General features: G+C 59.9%; 1 protein-coding gene across 1 annotated transcript in view; it reads right to left on the bottom strand.

Annotated features, from left to right (window-relative positions):
- The window catches only part of GSE1 (Gse1 coiled-coil protein), an 82,758-nt gene extending 63,931 nt beyond the window's left edge, over positions 1-18,827 (bottom strand). Inside the window, 1 exon segment of the mRNA XM_072346701.1 lies at positions 16,957-18,827. Within this exon segment, the coding sequence (XP_072202802.1) occupies positions 16,957-18,813 (1,857 nt within the window). The 5' untranslated portion in view covers positions 18,814-18,827.
- Between the last annotated feature and the right edge of the window lie 485 nt (positions 18,828-19,312).

Below are 19,312 nucleotides of genomic sequence, written 5' to 3'. Positions count from 1 at the left end.
GTGAGATTGACCCAGCATACAGCTCAGCATCCCACCCCAACAAACAGCCCCCTGGCTGTGAACCAGCACCTCCAACAGTTGTTCCCCAAAGGTGTGACTTTGGAAACACGCTAACAAAGTGCTCCCCAAAGCACCTACTGCACGAGGAAGCTCCCATCCTGCTTGTTTGAACAGCAGCAGCTCTCTGCTCCTTTCTTTGCATTCTGTAGAGTGATGTTGCAGCATCAGGATGCTTGAGATCCAAGGATCCCTAAAGCCCAGGGATCCCCAAGCCCAGGGGTGCTTGAACCATGGGATGTTCGAGTCCCAGGGTGCTTAAGCCCTGGGATCCCCAAGCCCAGAGATGCTCAAGCCCCCAGATACTCAAGACCCAGGGATCCCCAAGCCCAAGAAGGATGCTCGAACCCCAGGATGCTGGAGCCCCCCCACAATCCATGCCCAGCAACAGCGGGGCATTCACAGCTGCGATCGATGCACACGGTTGGGAGGAGCAGTACTGGCTGCCTCCTGCCTCCGTCTGCTGCCTGGTTTTACGAGGGCCATTTCCAAGAGGTCGCTGGAAATAGATTTTTATCACCTTGAGATAAATATCGTTTACGATGACATTACCGCTCAGAGCGGCTGCAGGGAGGAGGGAGGAGAGGTGGGCAGGCTGCACCCGCACACAGCCCACAGCCCCATCCTCATCCCCATAGGTTTGGGCAGCACTGAGCCCCGACACCATCCATCTGCCTGGGCAAGATGAGCAGAGGGAGCCGCACCATTAGCCCCGCGCACCATTAAGCACTTAAAAAGCCATTGGGATACGCCGCACCATTAGGTGACAAGACAGCTGGGAGGGGGACGGATGCGCAGGCAGTGGGTATCCAAGCAGGGGGCAGGACATGTGGGGTGCCCCACGAGCCCCCCCAGGAGCAATGCCTGTGGAGGGGGAGCAAATGCTGTGCTGGGAAACCAGGGGCTTTCAGGTTGATGCATCACTTGTGCAGCCAGCGGGCACCTCCCAGAGGGACTTTACACCAGGGCCACGCTCACAGCAAACCACACAGTCTCTCCGGGCTCCCCCCAGGGCCAGGCTTTGCTTTAGGAATGGTGCCAGCATGAAGGTGCAGAGCAAAACCCACCGCAGGGCTGAGGATGGCAAACTCATGACAGCAATGGCACCACCCCCTCCAGCACGGCTCCCAGCCCAGCGGGGCTGGCAGGAGGATGGCAGCCAAGAGGTGCCCACAAGGAGCCGCCTTTGGAAAAGGGCACGGTGACGGGCAGGGGGCCAACAGCCGCCCTGCAACCCACAGCCTGGCCACACACAGCGCTGGAGCCGCCCGCCTCGGGGCCAACAATCACCCCTTTCAGTGGGCATCCAGCACAGGGACCATGCAAAGCCCTGGGGAAGAGCAGAGCCTGAGGCTGAGGTGGTGGCAGGGAGCCTGCAACGCGAGGCACAGAGCAACACGCAGCACAGAGCAACCCTCGCCTGCAGGCAGAGCGAGCAGCAGTGCCAGCCTGCGCCAGGAACCCCATCTGCTCTGCTTGGGGCACTCAGTGTCCTGCCCTGCTGCCTCGGTTTCCTGCTGTGAAGGAGGACAGGTGCCCCATCCTCCAGCCCATCTCCCTCCAATCCCATATACCGCACCCCGACCCCATTGCAGATTGCCCCTGCTGCAGCAATGCTGTGAGAGGATGGAAGGGATGCTCCTGCTGCTGCTGGGCCTGCTAGAAACAGGCATCCCCTGAGGTACAGCATCCCCTTGGGTACAGCATCCCCTGGGGTACAGCATCCCTTGGGGACCAGCATCCCTTGGGGATCAGCTACCCTGGGGAATGGCACCCTTTGGGGTCCAGCATCCCTTGGGGATCAGCATCCTTTGGGACCAGCATCACCCACCTCATCCCCTGCCTCACACAAGGTGCTGAGAGGGAAGTTTTATCCACCCATCAAAACAAAAAGACCCCAAACAAGGCTTAAGCTGCTCAAAGAACCTGAGAAATGCCCCCCCAGCCCCTTCACCCCCCTCCTCAATCACCCCGGAGCAGATCCAAAACAACTCAACCACAGCAGCAGCGCTTTGCAAACTTTGCAGCAAGTTCACAGCAGCTCAGGGTACCACCAGGACCCCCCATTGCCGTGCTCCCCCCATACATTCCCACCCACACGTGTCCCCTCCATGTCCCCAAGCACACCGACGGGCACGCAACAAGTCCCTGGAAGGGGATGGAGGGAACACATCCTTCTCCCACCCATGCCCACGTTGGGGGTGTGGAGCCCCCCCACATCCCTGTGTAAGGCCAGGGGCCATCTGTATATCACCTACCTCCGTGGCACAGCCGGAGGGGACGAGTGGTGACCCCGTGGTGGCAGAGGAGCAGGGAGGAGGCACGGCTGCATGCACACAAATCTGGAGCTGCCTGGGAGAGCCGGGTGAGAGGGAGGGGAAGTGGGGGGGATGGGGTGGAAGGGGGGGGGGAGGCAGGGAAATTAATAAGGAAGGGGGGGGGGAAAAGGCAATGTGCCCCCTCCCTGCAGGGCCTCCCCCCACAGCCCCGGGGGGGCTCGCCAAGGTGCCTGTGGGGTGGCTGGGGAGGATGGAGGGGGGGGGGATCAAAGGATGGAGGGGGGGGGGGGGTCTGGGCAGCCAGCGCTGCCTGCCACAACAAAGAGCCAGACACAACAAAAGCAGCATATGGCCAGAGCCGCGCGGGGCTGTAAATTAAACATAAAGGGAAGATTAGATAATTAATGAGCGCTCCCGGGCCGGCCCGATGGGGAGGGGGCTGCCTGTGAGGAGGGGGGGGGGGGGGAGCCCCATGTCCTGCACAGAGCCCTGGGCATGGAGGGGGAGGGTCTTGGGGGGCACCTGTTGGTAGGGAGCTGCAGCCTCACCAGCTGCTCCGGGCACAGCCTAAGAGGATTAACGGGGGCTGCCCACCCCCAAAAGGCCCTAACCTGCAGAATGGAGCTTGAGAGGTGGGGGGGGCTGCCTCCATGCCCCCCCCCAGTGTATCACTCCCTGTGGGGGGGGGGGTCACCGGGCACCTTGCATGGATGCTGCGTGTGGAGGCAGGGCTCAGCCTGCACCAAGTTAGAGGGGGGGCTTCCATGCTGGAGCTGACCCTCAGTATAGCAGGGGGTGGGGAGGGGATGGTTGTCCCCAGAGCCCCTCGGTCATGGGGATGTCCCACTCTGCACCAGGGGTGCTGCAAGGGGGTGCCAGGAATGCAGCCCCAGCAGAGGGGAAGGAGTTAATCCCATTATTGGCAGCTCACAGATGGTGGCTGTAGCAATTCCCCTGCTTAGCAGACTTAGGAGATAACGCAGGAGGGGTGTGGAAGGAGGCAATGGGGGGAGGTCATCCCCCCTAAAACACACACACACACAAGGGCTGTGCCCCCTCCTTGAGCCTGCAAGTGCTATGGATGCTGTCCTCAGCCCCCAGCTGCATGCCAAAGGGACAACGGACCAAAGGCAGGGACACGTGGACCCCACTGGGAACCCCATTCAAAACCCCTATTGTTAACCTCATTGTAGACCCCACTGGGATCCCTATTGGGATCCCCATTGGAGGATGTCCCTTCACAGAAGGCACCACACTGCTGTGCTGGAGATGCCACAGCAATGGGAAAATCAGTGGGAATGGGGAGAGTGTGACACTGTAGGGGCCTCTTATTCTCTGCCCTGGTAGGTGGAATATGGACACAACAGCCCCGTTGGGGGTCACACTGTGCTCAGCATCTCCATGTGGGTGACCCACACTGGTACCCCCTGCCTTGGGTGTCCCACTGCTGGCAAGCAACGGCACAGGGGAGAAACACCTTTGGCAAAGCTTTGGGGAGGAAGGGAGACAATCCCAAAGCCTTTGTGACACGGAGAGGTCCTAAAGAGGACACGGGAATGCCCCAGTGGCCACTATAGGGGCGGGATGCTGGCTGTAGGGCTGCATGGAGGGAGCACAGGCAGAGCCTGGCTGCTCCCCACCCCGCTGTGCCTCAGTTTCCCCATGCTGGATGGCTTTGTGGCTCACCAGGACAGACAGGAGCAAGCTGAGGACCATCCTCCAGACCTGTCAGATCGCTCCATCCCCAACCCAGTGCTGCCCCCCCCTCAGCCCCATCAGCTCCCCCATTGCCGACCACTCTGCAACGCGTGCTCCTCCCTAATCTGCCCATATGGAACACGTCCCTTTAATCTGCGCCCATATGGAGCCTGGACAAAGCCCTCACAAATCCACCCTGGGGATCCCCCGGCTCCTGTTGCATTGCACACCCCCGTCAGCATCCTCCTATGGCAAAGCAAGCAAACCCCCATCCCCAAATCCCCCCCCCCTCAAACCAAGGGATGCTCTGCCCTACAGCCGCTTGGCCCAACCCCTCACCCACCCCCCCCAGCATCCCAATGAGCACAGCAGCCATCCGTCAGATGGGAGCAGACAGGTTGGGGCCTGGAGCTGCCTTCCCTGGCAGCCCAGACAGCTCTCCCTGGGGATTAATACCGCCATGTAAATATTAGATACTTTTTGTCTCCTCCGAGACCAATTACACAAATCGTGGCAGCTCCCGCAGGACTCCCTGCTCCTACTTACTGTATCATCATTAACAGCTTATTAGAGAACAGCTGCTCAAAGAGGGTTGGGGGGGGGGGGTAGAAAAGAGAAGAGGAAAGGAGAGGCAGCAAGATGTGCACGTAGGAGGATGTTAAGGTGACCTCTGCCCTGCCCCATCCGTGCTACTGGAAGGACAGTAGAGGCCGGTTTGGGATGAGCCCACCCAGCAGTGGGCGAGAGCATCCCTAAATCGATCACAGCAGCATCGAAAGGCAAAGTTAATATGGAAACGTACCCTGCTTGCTCTCCCTAAGCGCTGCAGCTTGGAGAGGTGGGAGGGTACATAACAACACCGCTTTTTGGGGTCCCCTATCTCTCCCAAAGGGCCCATTAAGCGGCTCAGCATCACAAAACCCCGCTGATAACCCCCACTTTCCTCCTCCACCCCGGAGCGGGACCGGGGGACGCTCGGTACCGGAATGGGGACAGCGGCCCCGCAGGGCGCTCGAAGGGCGGTGGCGCCCCCTAGCGGCCGCACGCGTTAGTGCAACCGCCGGCATTTCGGCTGCTGCCCGCCCCCCCCGCCCCCCAGGGGGAGACAAAAGGTTCTGGGCCACCATCTGTGCCCCCCCCTCCCTCCCTCCCTCCCCCGTACTGCTTGCTGGGGGAGGCACAAGGGCTGCATGGGGCAGATGCGCTGAGGTGGGTTTATTTGGAGGGTGGTTAGAGCAATGTGAGTGCTCTGAATGGGGAGGGGGCTGGGGGTCCTCAACAGGGCTACGGGGCACAGAGAGGTGGCGGCTTCCCGTCTGATTGCTAATTATCCTCGTTATTCCGTGTCAGACACCGGCTGAAGCACCGGAGCGATTTGCTCTCTCCCTGTAATTAGGCACGGCGCAATTAGCGGCTCATTCAAGTTCAAGCTCTGCGTCCTCCCGACCTTCCCAGCCCTGAAACCACGTCCCTACTCATCCCCCCTCTGCCCCCCACCCAATGTGCCATGGACCATCCCGGGTCTCCCCTCCAGGTAGGACTTGAGACCAGGCACTGCAGGAGGTCACCCCCACGTATCCCCATAACCCTCCCAACAAGGGAAATGTCACCCAGGAAGGTGACAGCCCACTGAGTTCCCCAGGAGGGAACTGGGTAACCCCCAGGTATGGGAGGAAGGATGTATGACCCATAGGTGAGCACCCAGCCCAAAGCACGGATGGCTGCAGCAGGTCCTGTGCTGTGCTCCCAGCAGTGGGATGCTCAGCTCCTCTTCTCTCTTCCCCCCCCCCCCCCCAGGAACTAATTAATGCTGCCGCTCAGGCAGAGCTCATTAGCGCCGGTGCAGCATCGCTCTGCCCTTCCCAGCAGAGAGCAAGGTCAGCACATGGGGATGTGGCACAGAGAGGGACGGAGCTCATAGGGCTGTGCCCCCACCGGCACCAAGAGAGGTTTTCCAGTGAGAGGGTGTTGTCTGGGGAGCTTACAGCATAGGGAAGGGGGGGGGGGGGAGAAAAAGGGAGGAGGGGGTGGAGAAAAGGCCCCGCAGAGCTCGAACAAGAGGGAGCAGCAGCAGCCAAGGAAAGCAGAGGAGTCAGCCAAATGCTTCAATCCGTGGCAGGGAGGGCGCGAGTGGGCCGCCCTGTCAATGTTTTGAATTACCAAAACAGGAGGGAGAAGCCAAGAGCTGCTGAGCCTCCGTGTGTGCCAAGAGGGACAAAGGGCATCACTGCCTGGCGCCTGGCCCCTGTGGGGGCTCTGCTGGTGTGGGGCAAAGCAGCTCCAGGCTGCCCCCACCCCCCACCCCCCAAACCCACCCCCACAGCTCAGGGGTAACCATAGTGGGAGGGGATGCTGAGGGGCTGGGTGGGTGCTGTGGTAGGTGGGTGGGGGTCCTATGGGTGTGGAGGTGGGACATGGGTGCACTGGGGGGCAACAGAGAAACCCAAAGCTTTGGGATGCTCCGCTGCCAATCCTCCATCCATCAGGAATGGGGAAATGCATACAAGTGGCCCCATACAAAATGCACAGCCCTAACCCTATCCCAAGTTGCATGTAGGATGCTGCAAGGGTGGTCCATCCCCAATACCTTCCCTATGGGGCCTCCATAATGAAGTGCCATGGCAATGGGCAGGGAGGTGAGGGCAGCACCCACGGGAACACCAACAGCACAAGCCCCATCCCACGGGTTATAAGCTTAAACTGTAGCCTTACGTGCCACCCCCCATCCCCCCAAAGCCCAGCCCACCCCATCCTGCCCCCAGTAAGCCTATCCCCCCCCCCCCCCCAGCAGCATTCCTGCAAGGTACCGCAGGGCTGGGAGCAGGCAGGGAGACAATATAGGGCCTATGCGGCCTCCTCGCAGCCAGATGTGTGTTAATAAGGCAGCTGCCCCCTAAGCTAATAAGGTCACTCACTGGCTCCAGCAAGACGAGCAAACAAGCGGGGGTTTGGCTGCGGTACAGCCGCACTTGGCACTCGCAGCGCGTCGGCTTCCTGAATTCTTGCTGCCTTGCAAAGCAAAGCACGGAGCAACCCCACAGCCCACCCCTACAGCACCCCACAGCCACGGCCTGCATCCCATAGGGACAGTGGGGACACCCCTCACAACCCCCCTACCCAGCCCCCCCCCCCCCCACCTTCCCAGCAGTGCTGTGCTGCAGTATTGCCCAGGAAAACCCCTCGGGAAGGGCTGCAGAGGATTCTGACATATTTTCCCAGCAGCTACACCTCGCTGAGCACCCCCCCCCCCCCTTCTTTCCCTCCCCTCCCTGCCCCAATCATGGCGCCTCCAACTCCCTTTGTTTTAATATCATAAAGCAAGCCAGATGCCGGCTTTAATCCCCTCAGCTGGTGAGGATTTGCAAACACATGAGGAGGCAGAGCTGCTGCTCCACGACCCCACGGCGAGCTGGGAGCCCCATTTGCCGCCTGGGGAAGGGGAGCTGCCCCATCACTGCCTCTAGTTGTGCACCCTTTTATTTGGGGGGGGTGGGGGCTGTTTCCTTTCTCCAACAGAGCAGCCCCAATGATGGCCCCACACTCAAAGTGATGGAGATGCTGAGATGGGCCAGCAAAGGTGATGCACAGCAGCAACATCGCTGCCATCAGGGCTGGAGCATGGCTCCATGTCACAGAACCATAGAACGACCTGGGTTGAAAAGGACCATGATGCCCATCCACAGTTCCAACCCCCTTTGCTACATGCAGGCTCTGGTTAGCAGACCCAGCCCCTGCACACAGCACTGGCTGCTCCTGCTCCCCCAGATCAGCCCAAACTGCCCCCAATCCCTCTGCTTTTTCAAGCTGGTTTTTGTTTGTTTGCTTGAGGGCAAGTCACTTTTTTTTTAAGAGCAGGCTCTCCTCCATCCCACTTAACAGCCAGGAGTTTGGAGGCAGCAGAGCTCAGTGCTTGAAAACGACGCCTTGCTTGCCAAGAAATCATCCCAAGAAACAAAATAATAATATATATACATATAAAAGGCTCCAAAGATCATTAAATCCATCCAACAGCAGCCCCCCCCCCCCCGAGAAACCCACCCCCTCCTTGAACCACCAAAGCCCAGGGCTCACATTGCTGCCCCCCAGCCAGGATCGGTGCCATCCATCACCATAAGGGGCTGCAGAGGGCTCAACTCTTGTCCTTGTGGGGATGCTGCAATTGGTACATTGAGGATGGAAGGGGGGGGGAAATGGAGGCTCCAGGCCTGCAAACAGACAGAGGGCACAGGGATGCCACTCACTCCCAGCCCCTCTCCAAGCTCTGGGGCTGGCAAAGGGGATGCTCCATCCCGATAGCATCACTCCCAGAGCTTGGCAGGGGAGAAGGAGAGAAGAGCAGAGCAGTGGTACCATGCCAACCTCCCCCTGCTGCCACCTCCACCCCCCTCCACCTCCCTCCCAGCATCCTCCTTCACTCCCTAAAGCCTCCTGAAAAGCCAACGTCTCCACGCACCCCTCCAGCCAAAGGGGATGGGAATGTGGAAGCAATTGCGCTTGGCAAGGCAGCAACAGTGAGTCAAAAACAGTTGTTTGGCTTGTCAGCCACCCAGGCCCCGCAGCACTCTTGTTTGCCTTCGCCTGCTTTAACCCCTTCCCACCCCAATCCCAGAACAGCCCCACTGTATGGGGACACCCCCAGCTCCATGGGATGACCCTCAGCACTCCCTAAGCAGCCCCAGTGGGATGCTCAGAGCTCCCGTCCCTGAGAAGGACAGCACCTCCATCCCACCCAGCCCTCGGTGGGGACCCCACATCACCACTTAATGGCCCAGGGAGAGGGGTGCAGCTGTGCAGCCCAGCCTGTCCCCAAGCATCCCCCTAAATGAGCCCATTTAGGACATTCTAGCAAATCCTAAACTGCTTCCCCACCAGCTCTTCCCCTGCCTGCCATATGGCAGCGAGGCCACGAAAGCATCCTAAGCAGGGACACAGCCACGTGCCTGGGGTTTTCCTCCATCCCTGGGTGGCCCCGATTGGGGGGGACCTATGCCAGGCACAGCATGACCCCCATCTGACAGCATCACAGCCTGTCTCCATCTATGCCACCCTGACTGGGGACAAATCCAGCCCTCTTCCCAACCCTCCCAGCACCCAGCAGGACCCCATCCCAAGCAGGAAAACAACGCTACCAGTGGGAACCCCTCACAGATAGGAGCTGCTCCACTTCTCCCTTTGCTGTCCACCCTTAAGACACCCCAAAAGCACAAGAGGGACACAGTCAAGGGGAGAAAGGAAAGCCACGTGAGCTGCAGGGGGGACAATACAAGATGCTGAAGCCAGGGATACGATAAGGGGGGAGCCGAGCTGAGCGCAAGGGAGAGGAAGGAGGAGAGGTGGTGGATGACCAAAGTCATTGAACATTTTTTGGCACGCCTCTCCCTCCACCCCCCCCCTCCTTTTCTCCTTCCCCCCCCCCCCCCCCCGTCGGGTATCCTGGCCGTTGGCCCAGCTCGGAGCTGAACTTAAACAAACTCCTGTTGCAGCCATCTGCTTGATTTTAAAATAAATCAAACAATCTGTTGAGCCGTGGGTGATCAAATTTCCATCTGTGCGGACGCCTGCTCGCCTCCTCGGAGCCTCCGCTTGCCTCTACCAGCCAACCACTCCTGGCAGCATGTGGCCTCCCTAATTCCTCCAGGAAAGGAAGAAACCGGACCTTCCCCCCCCCCCCCCCCCCCAATCCAACAACACCCCCCCCCCCTTCTCCTCTCCCAGCTCCCAAAACCCAGCACTATTTTTGCAACCGCCCACCGAATGGGTTCTGGGTTTCAATAGGAGCAAAAAACAGGGCTAAGGGGGTGAAGAGAGGGGGGGGGGATCCCAAGAGGGCTGGAGTTCACCCATATGGGTGTGGGGAGGGATTCCTCCTCCCCATCCAGCACAGAGAGGGGCCGAAGGGATTAAAAATAAAAGGGCAGCAGCTGCTGGGAGCCAGCCCTGAGTTGGCCCGACGTGCTGCTGGCTGCAGGAAAGCGGCCCCACACCGCCAGGAATAGCAGCTGTGCAGCCAGCAATGTGCGGCTGTCCCCACCACGGGGACACAGGGTGCACGTCACCTCCAGGTGCCAAGTCCTGAGCCAAAAAAGATGGCTGTGGGGGGTACACCGTGTGCCTTTAGGGGCTGTAGGACCCCGGCCCCAATGCAGCCACAGGGCACAAGGGACCCACGTGGGCATGGGTAAGGTACCAAATGTGTTCTCGTTGGGTCCCTGTTGGCTCTGCCATCCCTTCTGCTCAGAGGGAGAAGGGAAATGCAGCAGAAAGGGGCAAAAAGAGAGGGATGAGGAAGGAGAAATGGGTGATGGCAAAGATGGAGCATGGAGATAGCAGAGCGCAACAGCTGGGGTGCACGGAGAGCAGGATGCTAGGGGAGAGGGTCCATGCACCACAGAGGGTTAGAAGGACACGGGGTTATTGCAGGGCGCTGCATTGCCTGAGGTCTGCAATGCCATTTGCCATAGAGCAGAATGAGCTGGGAGGAAGAGGATGTGTGTGGGCACCGTGAGCCCATTCTAGCACTACAGAACCAAGCCCTCCTGCATGCACGGTGCTGAGCCCCAGCAGCACAGCTGGCTGCTGCAAATATCCCAGCTGGGGGGTTGTTGGGAGCCAAACCCAAGCATAGTGCAGGTGAGCAAAGGGTCGGTGACCACACAGCAGGGAGGTGTCCCCAGGGTGGGGGCAACAGCAGAACCACAACATCACCCACCCCAGGGACACCCCCTGCCCCAATGGGGACCTTCATGGAAAAACCCACACCCAGGGATGGGATGAGGCACCCCAAAGGGGTGATGGGTGCACAGCGCAGCTTTCAGGTGACTGCAAGGAGCAGGTTACACCGCACCAGCAATAGTGGGAATGGGGGGGGGGGGGGAAAACACAAAAGGAGTAATAACAAACCACCACCAAACCCCTTTTTGGAAGAGGAAAGACGTGACAGGACCTGGCTGAGAAGCAGGAGAAAGCCCAGATTTCCTCATTACTGTGCAGATGTTCTGGACTGAAAACAGAAGACAGCAGGAGCACACTCAGCTTCCCCCCCTCCCCCCCCAGGACACCACAGTCTGGGCATCTGCACTCCATCCAGAGGTAGAGCAGTGGCTCCAACCCTATTCCCCCCCCCAACTCACCACCCTGGGGGCCACCCACCCCCCAGAGCCATGGTGGTGGTGGCAGCCAGGCTCTGTCCCCACATGGGGTTGACCTTGGCACGGTCCCCCCCCCCCAGAGGACTGAAGGGCTCTGTGTGCAGCATGTTTGCACTCACGGCGGTAATCCAGGGAGGGGGGAGAGAGGGAGAAGCAAATGCAGCTGTCAGAGCGGTGCAGACAGGGAGGGAGGCACACAAACACGCTTATCCTGGGCAGGGTGATAGCCACCATCACCAGCACTTGATCATCAGCTGACAAAAAGCTGACCCAAGAACACACTGCAGACAGATGGGTTGGATGGTGACCCCCCCCTACACCCCCACCCCACAGTACTGAAGACGCCTTGTGCAGCTGTCTGTCTGTCCGTCCATCCCTGTCCATCCATCCATCCCTGCAGCCACAAACCTCCAAGCAAGAGGTTGGGTTGGCCATCACCGAAGCATCCCCAGCTCTGAGGGCACTGGCACAACCCCAGCGTTGGAAAGAGTCTGGGACCACATCGTGCTGGGATACGGCCCTGAGGAAGGGCACTTGGCACACACGGGCTCCATGCATCCTGCTAATGATGCACTAAGTCAGCCACAGTGCCCACTGAGTGCTGACAGACCAGCTGTCCCCCCTTGTGTCCCCCTGCTGGGGATGGTCTTTCTCCTCTCACCCCTACTGCAGCATCTGATGTTCCCATGGGCCACAACTGTGCCCAAGAGATGGAGCAGCCTGTGCCCAAAGCCCACCCTGAGCCCCACTGCTGTGAGCATCCCCTGTTCCCAGCTGTCACCCCCCCAGCCAACCCTATGAGAAGCAGCAGGAAGCAGCAGTGTGGGGCCAGACGGTGATTTCCTGAGCCTGTGCAGAAAGCCAGGAGGAGCACCGGACACCGGGCTGACCCTACAGAGCCCCCATGGTGCACACTGCCAAATCTGGAGGGTTTCACCCCACTGCAAGCTCCCAGCACACAGTGGGGCTGAGTCAGGTTGCACAGCACTGAGCACATCCAAGGGGCTGCACTGCATCTGGGAGCAGCATCCCAGATCCCCACAGCAGCAGGAACACTCCGAAGCTGAGCACCAGCACCGAGCTCCTACACCTGCAATGCAACAATGTGGGCACCCCCATCCCCATCTCACACGGGCCACTGGATATCCCCCTGCAAGCACAGTGGTCACTATATGACACAAGCCAGCTGAGGGGGGGGGGCTCCAGCACACTCTGAGCAGGTCTGAGGCCGCAGCTGCTGCTCTGAGCACAAACAGATGACTTCAGCCTCCTGAGAGCAACTAAAGCCCGGCAGCTCTCGCACTCATGTGGAACAGGGGAAGACAAATAAAAACAAAATACAGCAGCGCCAGGCTTATACGTGGGATGAGCTGCAAAGTGCAGCCCCAACAGGGCCCACCCCCATCACCCCCCCAACCTTTGATCCCTGCTCTACAGCTGAAGATCCAGGAATAATAAAGATCCCGGTGCAGGCAAGCAGCTGCAGGGGCTGATATCAGCCATAGGGAAGCAGAGCAGCTGCATGGAGCGAAGCGTGACCTGCAGCAGCAGGCTGGCCCTGTGCATTCCCCCCTGGTGCTGCAGGGGGGAGAACTGCGCTCCCGACAGCTTTGGGAATGATGTATTTTGCAAACCCATCCTCCCAGCAACTCAGAACGGGACGTGTTTTGCAAAAGCAGAGTGCAGCACTGCAGCACGCAAAGCAACGCAGGGCCAACGCAAGCTGAAATGCAGAGCTGCTGCATCGCTCTGCACGGCCAAGTCATGTTTAAGGCATCCCTGCAGGGGGATGTGGAGCTGTCAGAGCCCTGCACCGAGGCCTGGAGGTCAGTGCAGCTGGAAGGGCTCCCAGCCCAGCTGCTCACAGCACAGGGAAGCCCGGTGCTGCTGGGAGACTGCTACCAGCACAGCACTCCCCTCCTGCACAGAGGCCACATCCCCACACCAGGGCTGTGTGTCTGCACTGAGCTCAGCAGGTGCCCCCCTGCAACCCTGGTTCCTCCCCAAGACCCCCGGTCTCATCCCACGCAGGGCACAGCATCACCTTCCCTACACACAACCCTCACCCTATGGGCACTCAGCCCCATCACAGAGAAATGAGAGCATAGCATGGGATATTTCACATAGACGGGGCAAAAGCAAGACCACCGGGTCCAGAGAAAAGCTTTTCTCTCCCTCTTCATAGGGAACAAATCATACAACCACACCTGCAAAGTGCATCCTAAAGCCTAGGGATGCCACCAGCACACTCCCAGCTGCAAATGCAACCTGGAGCATCCAGGGAAGGAAGGGAGAATGGCTGCAGAGTGAGGGTGCAGACAGCCTTCCTGGGCATGGATGGTGCCCTGCAGGTGCCCTGAGAGGGAAGCATGCAGACCCCACACCCTTTGGGGAATGGGTCAGAAAGCAGGGAGGGATTAGGAAAAAATATATATATAGCAGCCAGGTGGTGAGCTGTGGAGTCAGCACAAGGGCTGCGGGACGTGGCTGACAGTGCTGGCATTTGGGACAGCTGGGACAGCAAGGTCAGCCTGGCCAAAGCACAGAGCCCACCATGGGGCACAAAGGAAGGGTGCTGGGAACCCATGGGTAACCCCAAACAGGCCATAGGTGGACACTGTGCAGGAAGGCAGGGGATGGGGAGGGGGGAGGTGCAGGCCTGCAGCCCAGCTGAGCACATAGCAAACATACCCTGACCTCTGCAGCAGGAAAAGCAAGGGGCATTTGTTCCTTGTGTTGTCTGCAACAACCCACATCAGCACCACCATCAGTTGGAACCGGGACTCTATAGGCAGAGCAGGATCCCCTTTGCTCTCCTGTTCCCCCCTCCTCCCCACACAGCCCACACACAGAGCAAGAGGAGCAGCCACTTGGCAGGGAGCGTGCAACCACCAGGCTGGCACCTCTCCCTGCTGCTTTTGGTCTGTTTGCTTCAAAATGAAGCAAAGATGCAATGAAAGCAGAGGTCTCCAGGCCACGACCTGGGCAGCTTTTTGCACTGCAACGCACCTGAGACCCATACACCCTCCCCAGCAATTTCACACAGCGCAATGCAGGAGGTCAGGCTTCCCTCTGGCCTCCTGCATTTGCTTTTACAGCACCATTTCTGCTGACGTGCACTGGGACAGGGCTTAGCCAAGAGCACAGCAGCTCTTTGAAGTCAGCCAGCAACCCTTTTCAAAGAGCAAACGCCTCCCAACAGCTGGTTTGAAACACAGCACGACAGAGCCCAAAAGAAAGGGGCTGAACCCTCAGCTCCTGACCTGCAACCCTGGGGCAGGTGCCCCCTGCAAAAACCCCAGCCAGGGTCAGAGCTGAGCCTCCTGATCCAGAAGATGCCTACAGGAAGCCCCAAACCTGCCCTGACTGCAGGTGATGCTCGCAGAGAGGTCAGGGGACCTCAAGAGGACAGCACAGTCCCCAGGTGCACACTGAGCACAGAGCTGAGAGCGCAGCAGCAGGATGATGCAGCGCATGGACATCACAGCCACAAAGATAATGGCACTTTCCCAAAGAGTTTACAACTTACTCAGAGTGATTGCCCTCCACACCTGCCCAGCTCACAGTGTAAGGCACTCACCCTACAAGCAACACACTGGTGCCCACAAGGCTCCCCATGCAAAGGGCAGAGTTGAGAGGAGGAGGACGTACCCTCATGGTGCACACCTTAGAGATGCCTAGAGGACACCCAGACACCCACACTGAGACACCACTTGGGAACCCAAACCTACCATATAAATGCCAAAACCAGGAAACCCTGCAGTAGCTCCCAAAGAACTCCTCTCATCTCCAAGCAGCAGTAGAACTACCTTAACCCCTCTGCCTCCACCCTCCTAGCAAGCTTCAGGTGCTGGGCTCCCTCGTTAGCAGCTCAGTGCTAATGGCCCCAGTGCCTACATGTGTGTCTGGCTGTGCTCAACTGGCAGTAAGACCATAAGGGTCAACCCACTGCAGGCCAGGGCAGCAGTAAGCCACCAGCTCTGGTTGCAAAGGAAAATGGTATTCCTTCAGCAAACGGAGCTGCAAGGAGGGACGTGGAGGTGGTTTCACCCCCTGTGTTAATAGGATGCACAATGATAGGGAGAAAAAAGGCAATGGGACAGTCAACAGCAGGACGTGGGACAGCCCCACAAACTGCAGCAATCCCCATGCCTGCCCTGAGCAGCATTGCCTCCTGCACTGCTCTCATTGTAGCAGTCCCTTAATTTGCTCAGCAAACCCAGGAACAAGAGCAGGCACTGAATAGCATCCCCTTCCCCGACACAACCTCCACGTCCTCCCCCCTCAGTGCTGCTTTTCACAGCCCTGCACAAAAGCTTTTCAGTGCTGCTGAGGTCAGAGACAAGAGTCCAAGGGGAAGTTTGGGGCTGTTGGGGACGAGGGCTCACACATCTGCATCCCCACAATGGAGTGCTCAGAAATGCCATAGCCCGGCGTGCAGAGGTGTGGGCCAACCCCCAGCTGGGGATGTGCACATCTGATTGCCAGCTGCTGGCACATCACCCCTAGGTCAGCACAGCAGGATGCTCACCTGCATCCCAGCCCCCTCAGCACCGCCAGATGCTAACAGGGCAGGGGATGGACAGACAGACAGAAGAGCTGTGAGCACGTGGGGATTGACCCACACATCTTTGCTCCATTGAGCCCTGCGCACGTGGCGCGTTGCGTCAGCTGCAAGCAGCATCCCGAGAAGGCAAGATGCAATGAATCAACCTCACTCCACGAGGGACCCGCATGGATGGCAGCCAGATAGAACGGGGGCAACCACCCAAAATCAACAGATCCCAGGGGATTCCCTTCACTGGTGCCTCTCCTATCCCACGGCTTCCCAAACGACGCAGCCGGACACCAAGCCATGAGCCCATGGCTTGCAGAAATGATGGTTGTGATGGGGCTGGGAAGGCCGGAGTGAAAAGGAGCGCTGTCTGAGGAAGGCTGTTTTGCATTTCTAAAGAAAATGCCAGCGCTTCGGAGAGCCGCGGGGTTCTGGCTACGAACTGAGACCAAAGGCTTTGAAAACTCATTTGAGGATTTGGGATGGTGATGGCTCACAGCGCCCGGGCTGGGGCCTGCTTTGCAGACACAGAGCAGCTGCTTTCCAGGAGCTGTGCACCCGCAAGCTGGAAATTCGGGGCTAAAAGCACGAGTTCCCCCACTCTGGGAGAAGGAACGCAAACTTGGTGGAAGGAAATCTTTGCTCTCCTGTGCAACTTCCCAGGCGCTGCCCCGCAGCACCCTGCGTAACCCCGCGTTGCACATCAGCCTCCCAGCTGCAGGAAGGGCTCGGGTTGCTGCGGGAGGAAAAGCCTTTGATTGGGGCTCCCTATAAAACCGGAGACAACGTGGGAAGTTTCCTCGGCGGTTGCTCTCCTTCCATCTGCAGAGGATGCGGCGAGCATGGGCGGCCCTAGAGCAGCTCTGGTTATCCATGGCTGCAAGAGGTCCACGCTCAGGATTTCTTTGGTTCTGGCCACTTTGGATGCCAAACAAGCCCACCTCCCTCGTGCAGGGCTGCAAAGAGCCGGCGCCAACACCTCAGAGAGATGGCTCTGCGCAAGGCCAGCTTGGAAGGATTTTTCTTGGAATCCTCTTGGAAGGATATTTATCCACTCCCTGTTGGCTTGACGGCTCCGAAAGCTCATAGCTAAAGTCACCCCATTCATCAGCACTGCCCCAACAGGACCGAACCCAAAAGGAGAGCATCCATCTATGTCACCTGCTGGCTGGCAGCACCTTCACAACACGGGGAGCAAAAGGGACCAGGGATGCCTTACCTTGGGGACGAGAGCCGGGGGTGGCACGGCCAGCAGCTCCGGGGGGGCCACGCTCTTGCCAGCCAGGACCACGGCCCCGCACTCTGCACACGCGCCGATGGTCAGCTGCTTGCCATCATCCACCAGCAGGCTGTTGGCCACGCGGAGGGTGTAGAGGAAGACAGGCAGCCTGGCGACCTGCACCGCTTTTAATCCAAGGCATCGTTTCTTCTCCTGGCGGCAGAAGAAGCAGACGAAAGTCTCCACTTTATATTGTCGGGACCAAGCGCTGCTGGGGTGTTGGGAGTTCCTGCCCTCGTGCTGCAGCCACTGGCCCAGCAGGTCATGGTAGCACAGCACACACGTGGCCACCAGCCCCGTCGAGTCGGCCGGCCGTGCCCGTGGGGCTGGCGGGTAGACAGTAAGGAAAGGAAAGAATGGTTCCTTCTCTCCAAATCGCCCCGGAGGGTTGACGTTAAGCTGGAACTCCTTGCCGGCTCCCAACTCAGCCCCGCAGATGTAGCACACCGAGGTGGGACCTCCTGGTTTGCCGATGGGGTGACCTGGCTCTGAGGCAGAGAACACCTGGTGGTACCTCCCAAGGAAGCTCTGCACCGAGTTGATGAGCTCCTCGTTGTGGCACGCGCGGTACATGGCCCACAGGTCCTGCAGGACCCCATAGCACTTGCGGCAGCTGCTCACCTCCCAGTGCTTGTTCAGCCCCTTGGCTCCGGGCGGGCACGGCAGGAGGCTGAGGAAGGGGAAGTGCATGGTGCTCTTGGCGTTCCCGTTGGTGATTTTGGCTGCCACCGGCCTTGCCTCTTTGCCACACTCCTCCCCACACAGATAACACGCCTCGGGCACCGGGGGGACAGCGGCTCCATCCTCTTTGAGCCCCCTCGGGCGGCCCTTGGGCATGGCGCTGGCGTTGAGGGGCACCACGTAGAGCCGCTGCAGCACAGGCACGTTGGCCAGCTCGAAGCTCTGCCACTGCTGCATGAGCGAGGAGAAGCAGCAGGGACACACCAGGGTGCTGCCGGAGGGAGAGAGGGGCTGGGCGCCCGGCGGGGGGCTGTGCAGCCACAGGAATGGGAAAAAAGGAGCCGGCGAGCTCTTCTCCTGCTTCTGCACGTGGACGCGGTGCTGCCCGCCGGGCGCCAAAGAGCTGCCGCAGATGTAGCAGGCGGTGCCCGGCGCCCAAGCGGGCCGCTCGCCGCCTTCGTCCTCCTCCTCGCCTTCCTCCTCCTCGCTGGTGATGTTGATCTCGCTGTCCGACGAGCAGCACGCCGCCCCCCGCTTGATCCCCGCTGCCACCGGGGGGGCCCTGAGCGCGCCGCCCGCCCCCTCGGGCTCCGAGAGGGGTTCGGCGTCGGACAGCTCGGAGAGCTCAGAGCCGGCTACCGGCCCTTCGTCCTCCTCCTCCTCTTCCTCCTCCTCCTCTTCCTCCTCGCGGCGATGCGGCGGCGCGGCGGGGTCCCAGCCCGGAGCCCCCCGCCGCAACCCGCTGCCCCCCGCCGCCGCCGCCGCCGCTTCGCACTGGTGGGGCCGCTTGAGCCAATACATGCGCTTCTCCACGGGCGTGCGGCTGCGCTCGAAGGAGTCCCACTGCTCTCCCAGGAAACAGCGGCAGACGGCGCAGACCAAGGCGCAACCCTCCGCCGAGACGGCGCGGGCTCCGGGCGCCGGCTCTTGGTGCTGGAGGAACGGAAAGAAGGGCCGGTGGTCGCGGGGGGGCCTCACTTGGAGCTTCAGCTCTTTGCCGCGGCTGATGCCGCCGCCGCAGATGAAGCAGCAGAGCGGCGCCGACGGGGGTTGCGGAGCCCCGGGGCCGCCCGCAGCCGCCGCCGCGCCTCCCTCGCCGGCCGCCAGCGCGGCCATCAGCCGCTGTTTGCGGGAGAGCGGCGCCGCCGCCGCCGCCGCCCCCGGCCCCGCCGCGCTCATCGCCGCCCCCGGCTCATCCCGCGGCTCCGCCGGACACGCAGGCTCGGGGGGCGGGTTTGAGGAGCTCCCCCCCCTTCGCCTCCCTCCGGGCCGCGCCCGCCCTCCTCCTGGGTTGGAAAAGGGGTGGAAGGGAAAAAAAAAAGTGTTTGGAGGGGAGTTGGAGGGAGTAAAGGGGAGAGGGGATAAAGGAGGAAGAAAGGAAAAGGGAGGAAGGGGGGGGAGAAAGAGGGGGGAAAGGAGGAAGAAGGAAAAGGGGAGAAAGGAAAATAAAAGGGAAAGGAGGTAAAAAGGGGGAAAGGAAAAAGAAAAGGGGGAAAAAAGGATAATGGAAAAAAAGGGGGAAAGGAAAAGGGAGAGAAAAGGGGAAAAGAAAAGAAGGGAAAGGGGAATAAATAGGGGGAGAAGGTAAAAAAAATACAGAGGATAAAATGAGGGA

This window comes from Excalfactoria chinensis, chromosome 11 (genome assembly GCF_039878825.1).
Source record: "Excalfactoria chinensis isolate bCotChi1 chromosome 11, bCotChi1.hap2, whole genome shotgun sequence".
Lineage (NCBI taxonomy): Eukaryota > Metazoa > Chordata > Aves > Galliformes > Phasianidae > Excalfactoria > Excalfactoria chinensis.
The sequence above is the reverse complement of the archived record's forward strand: the minus strand, read 5'-3'. Positions and strand labels throughout refer to the sequence as shown.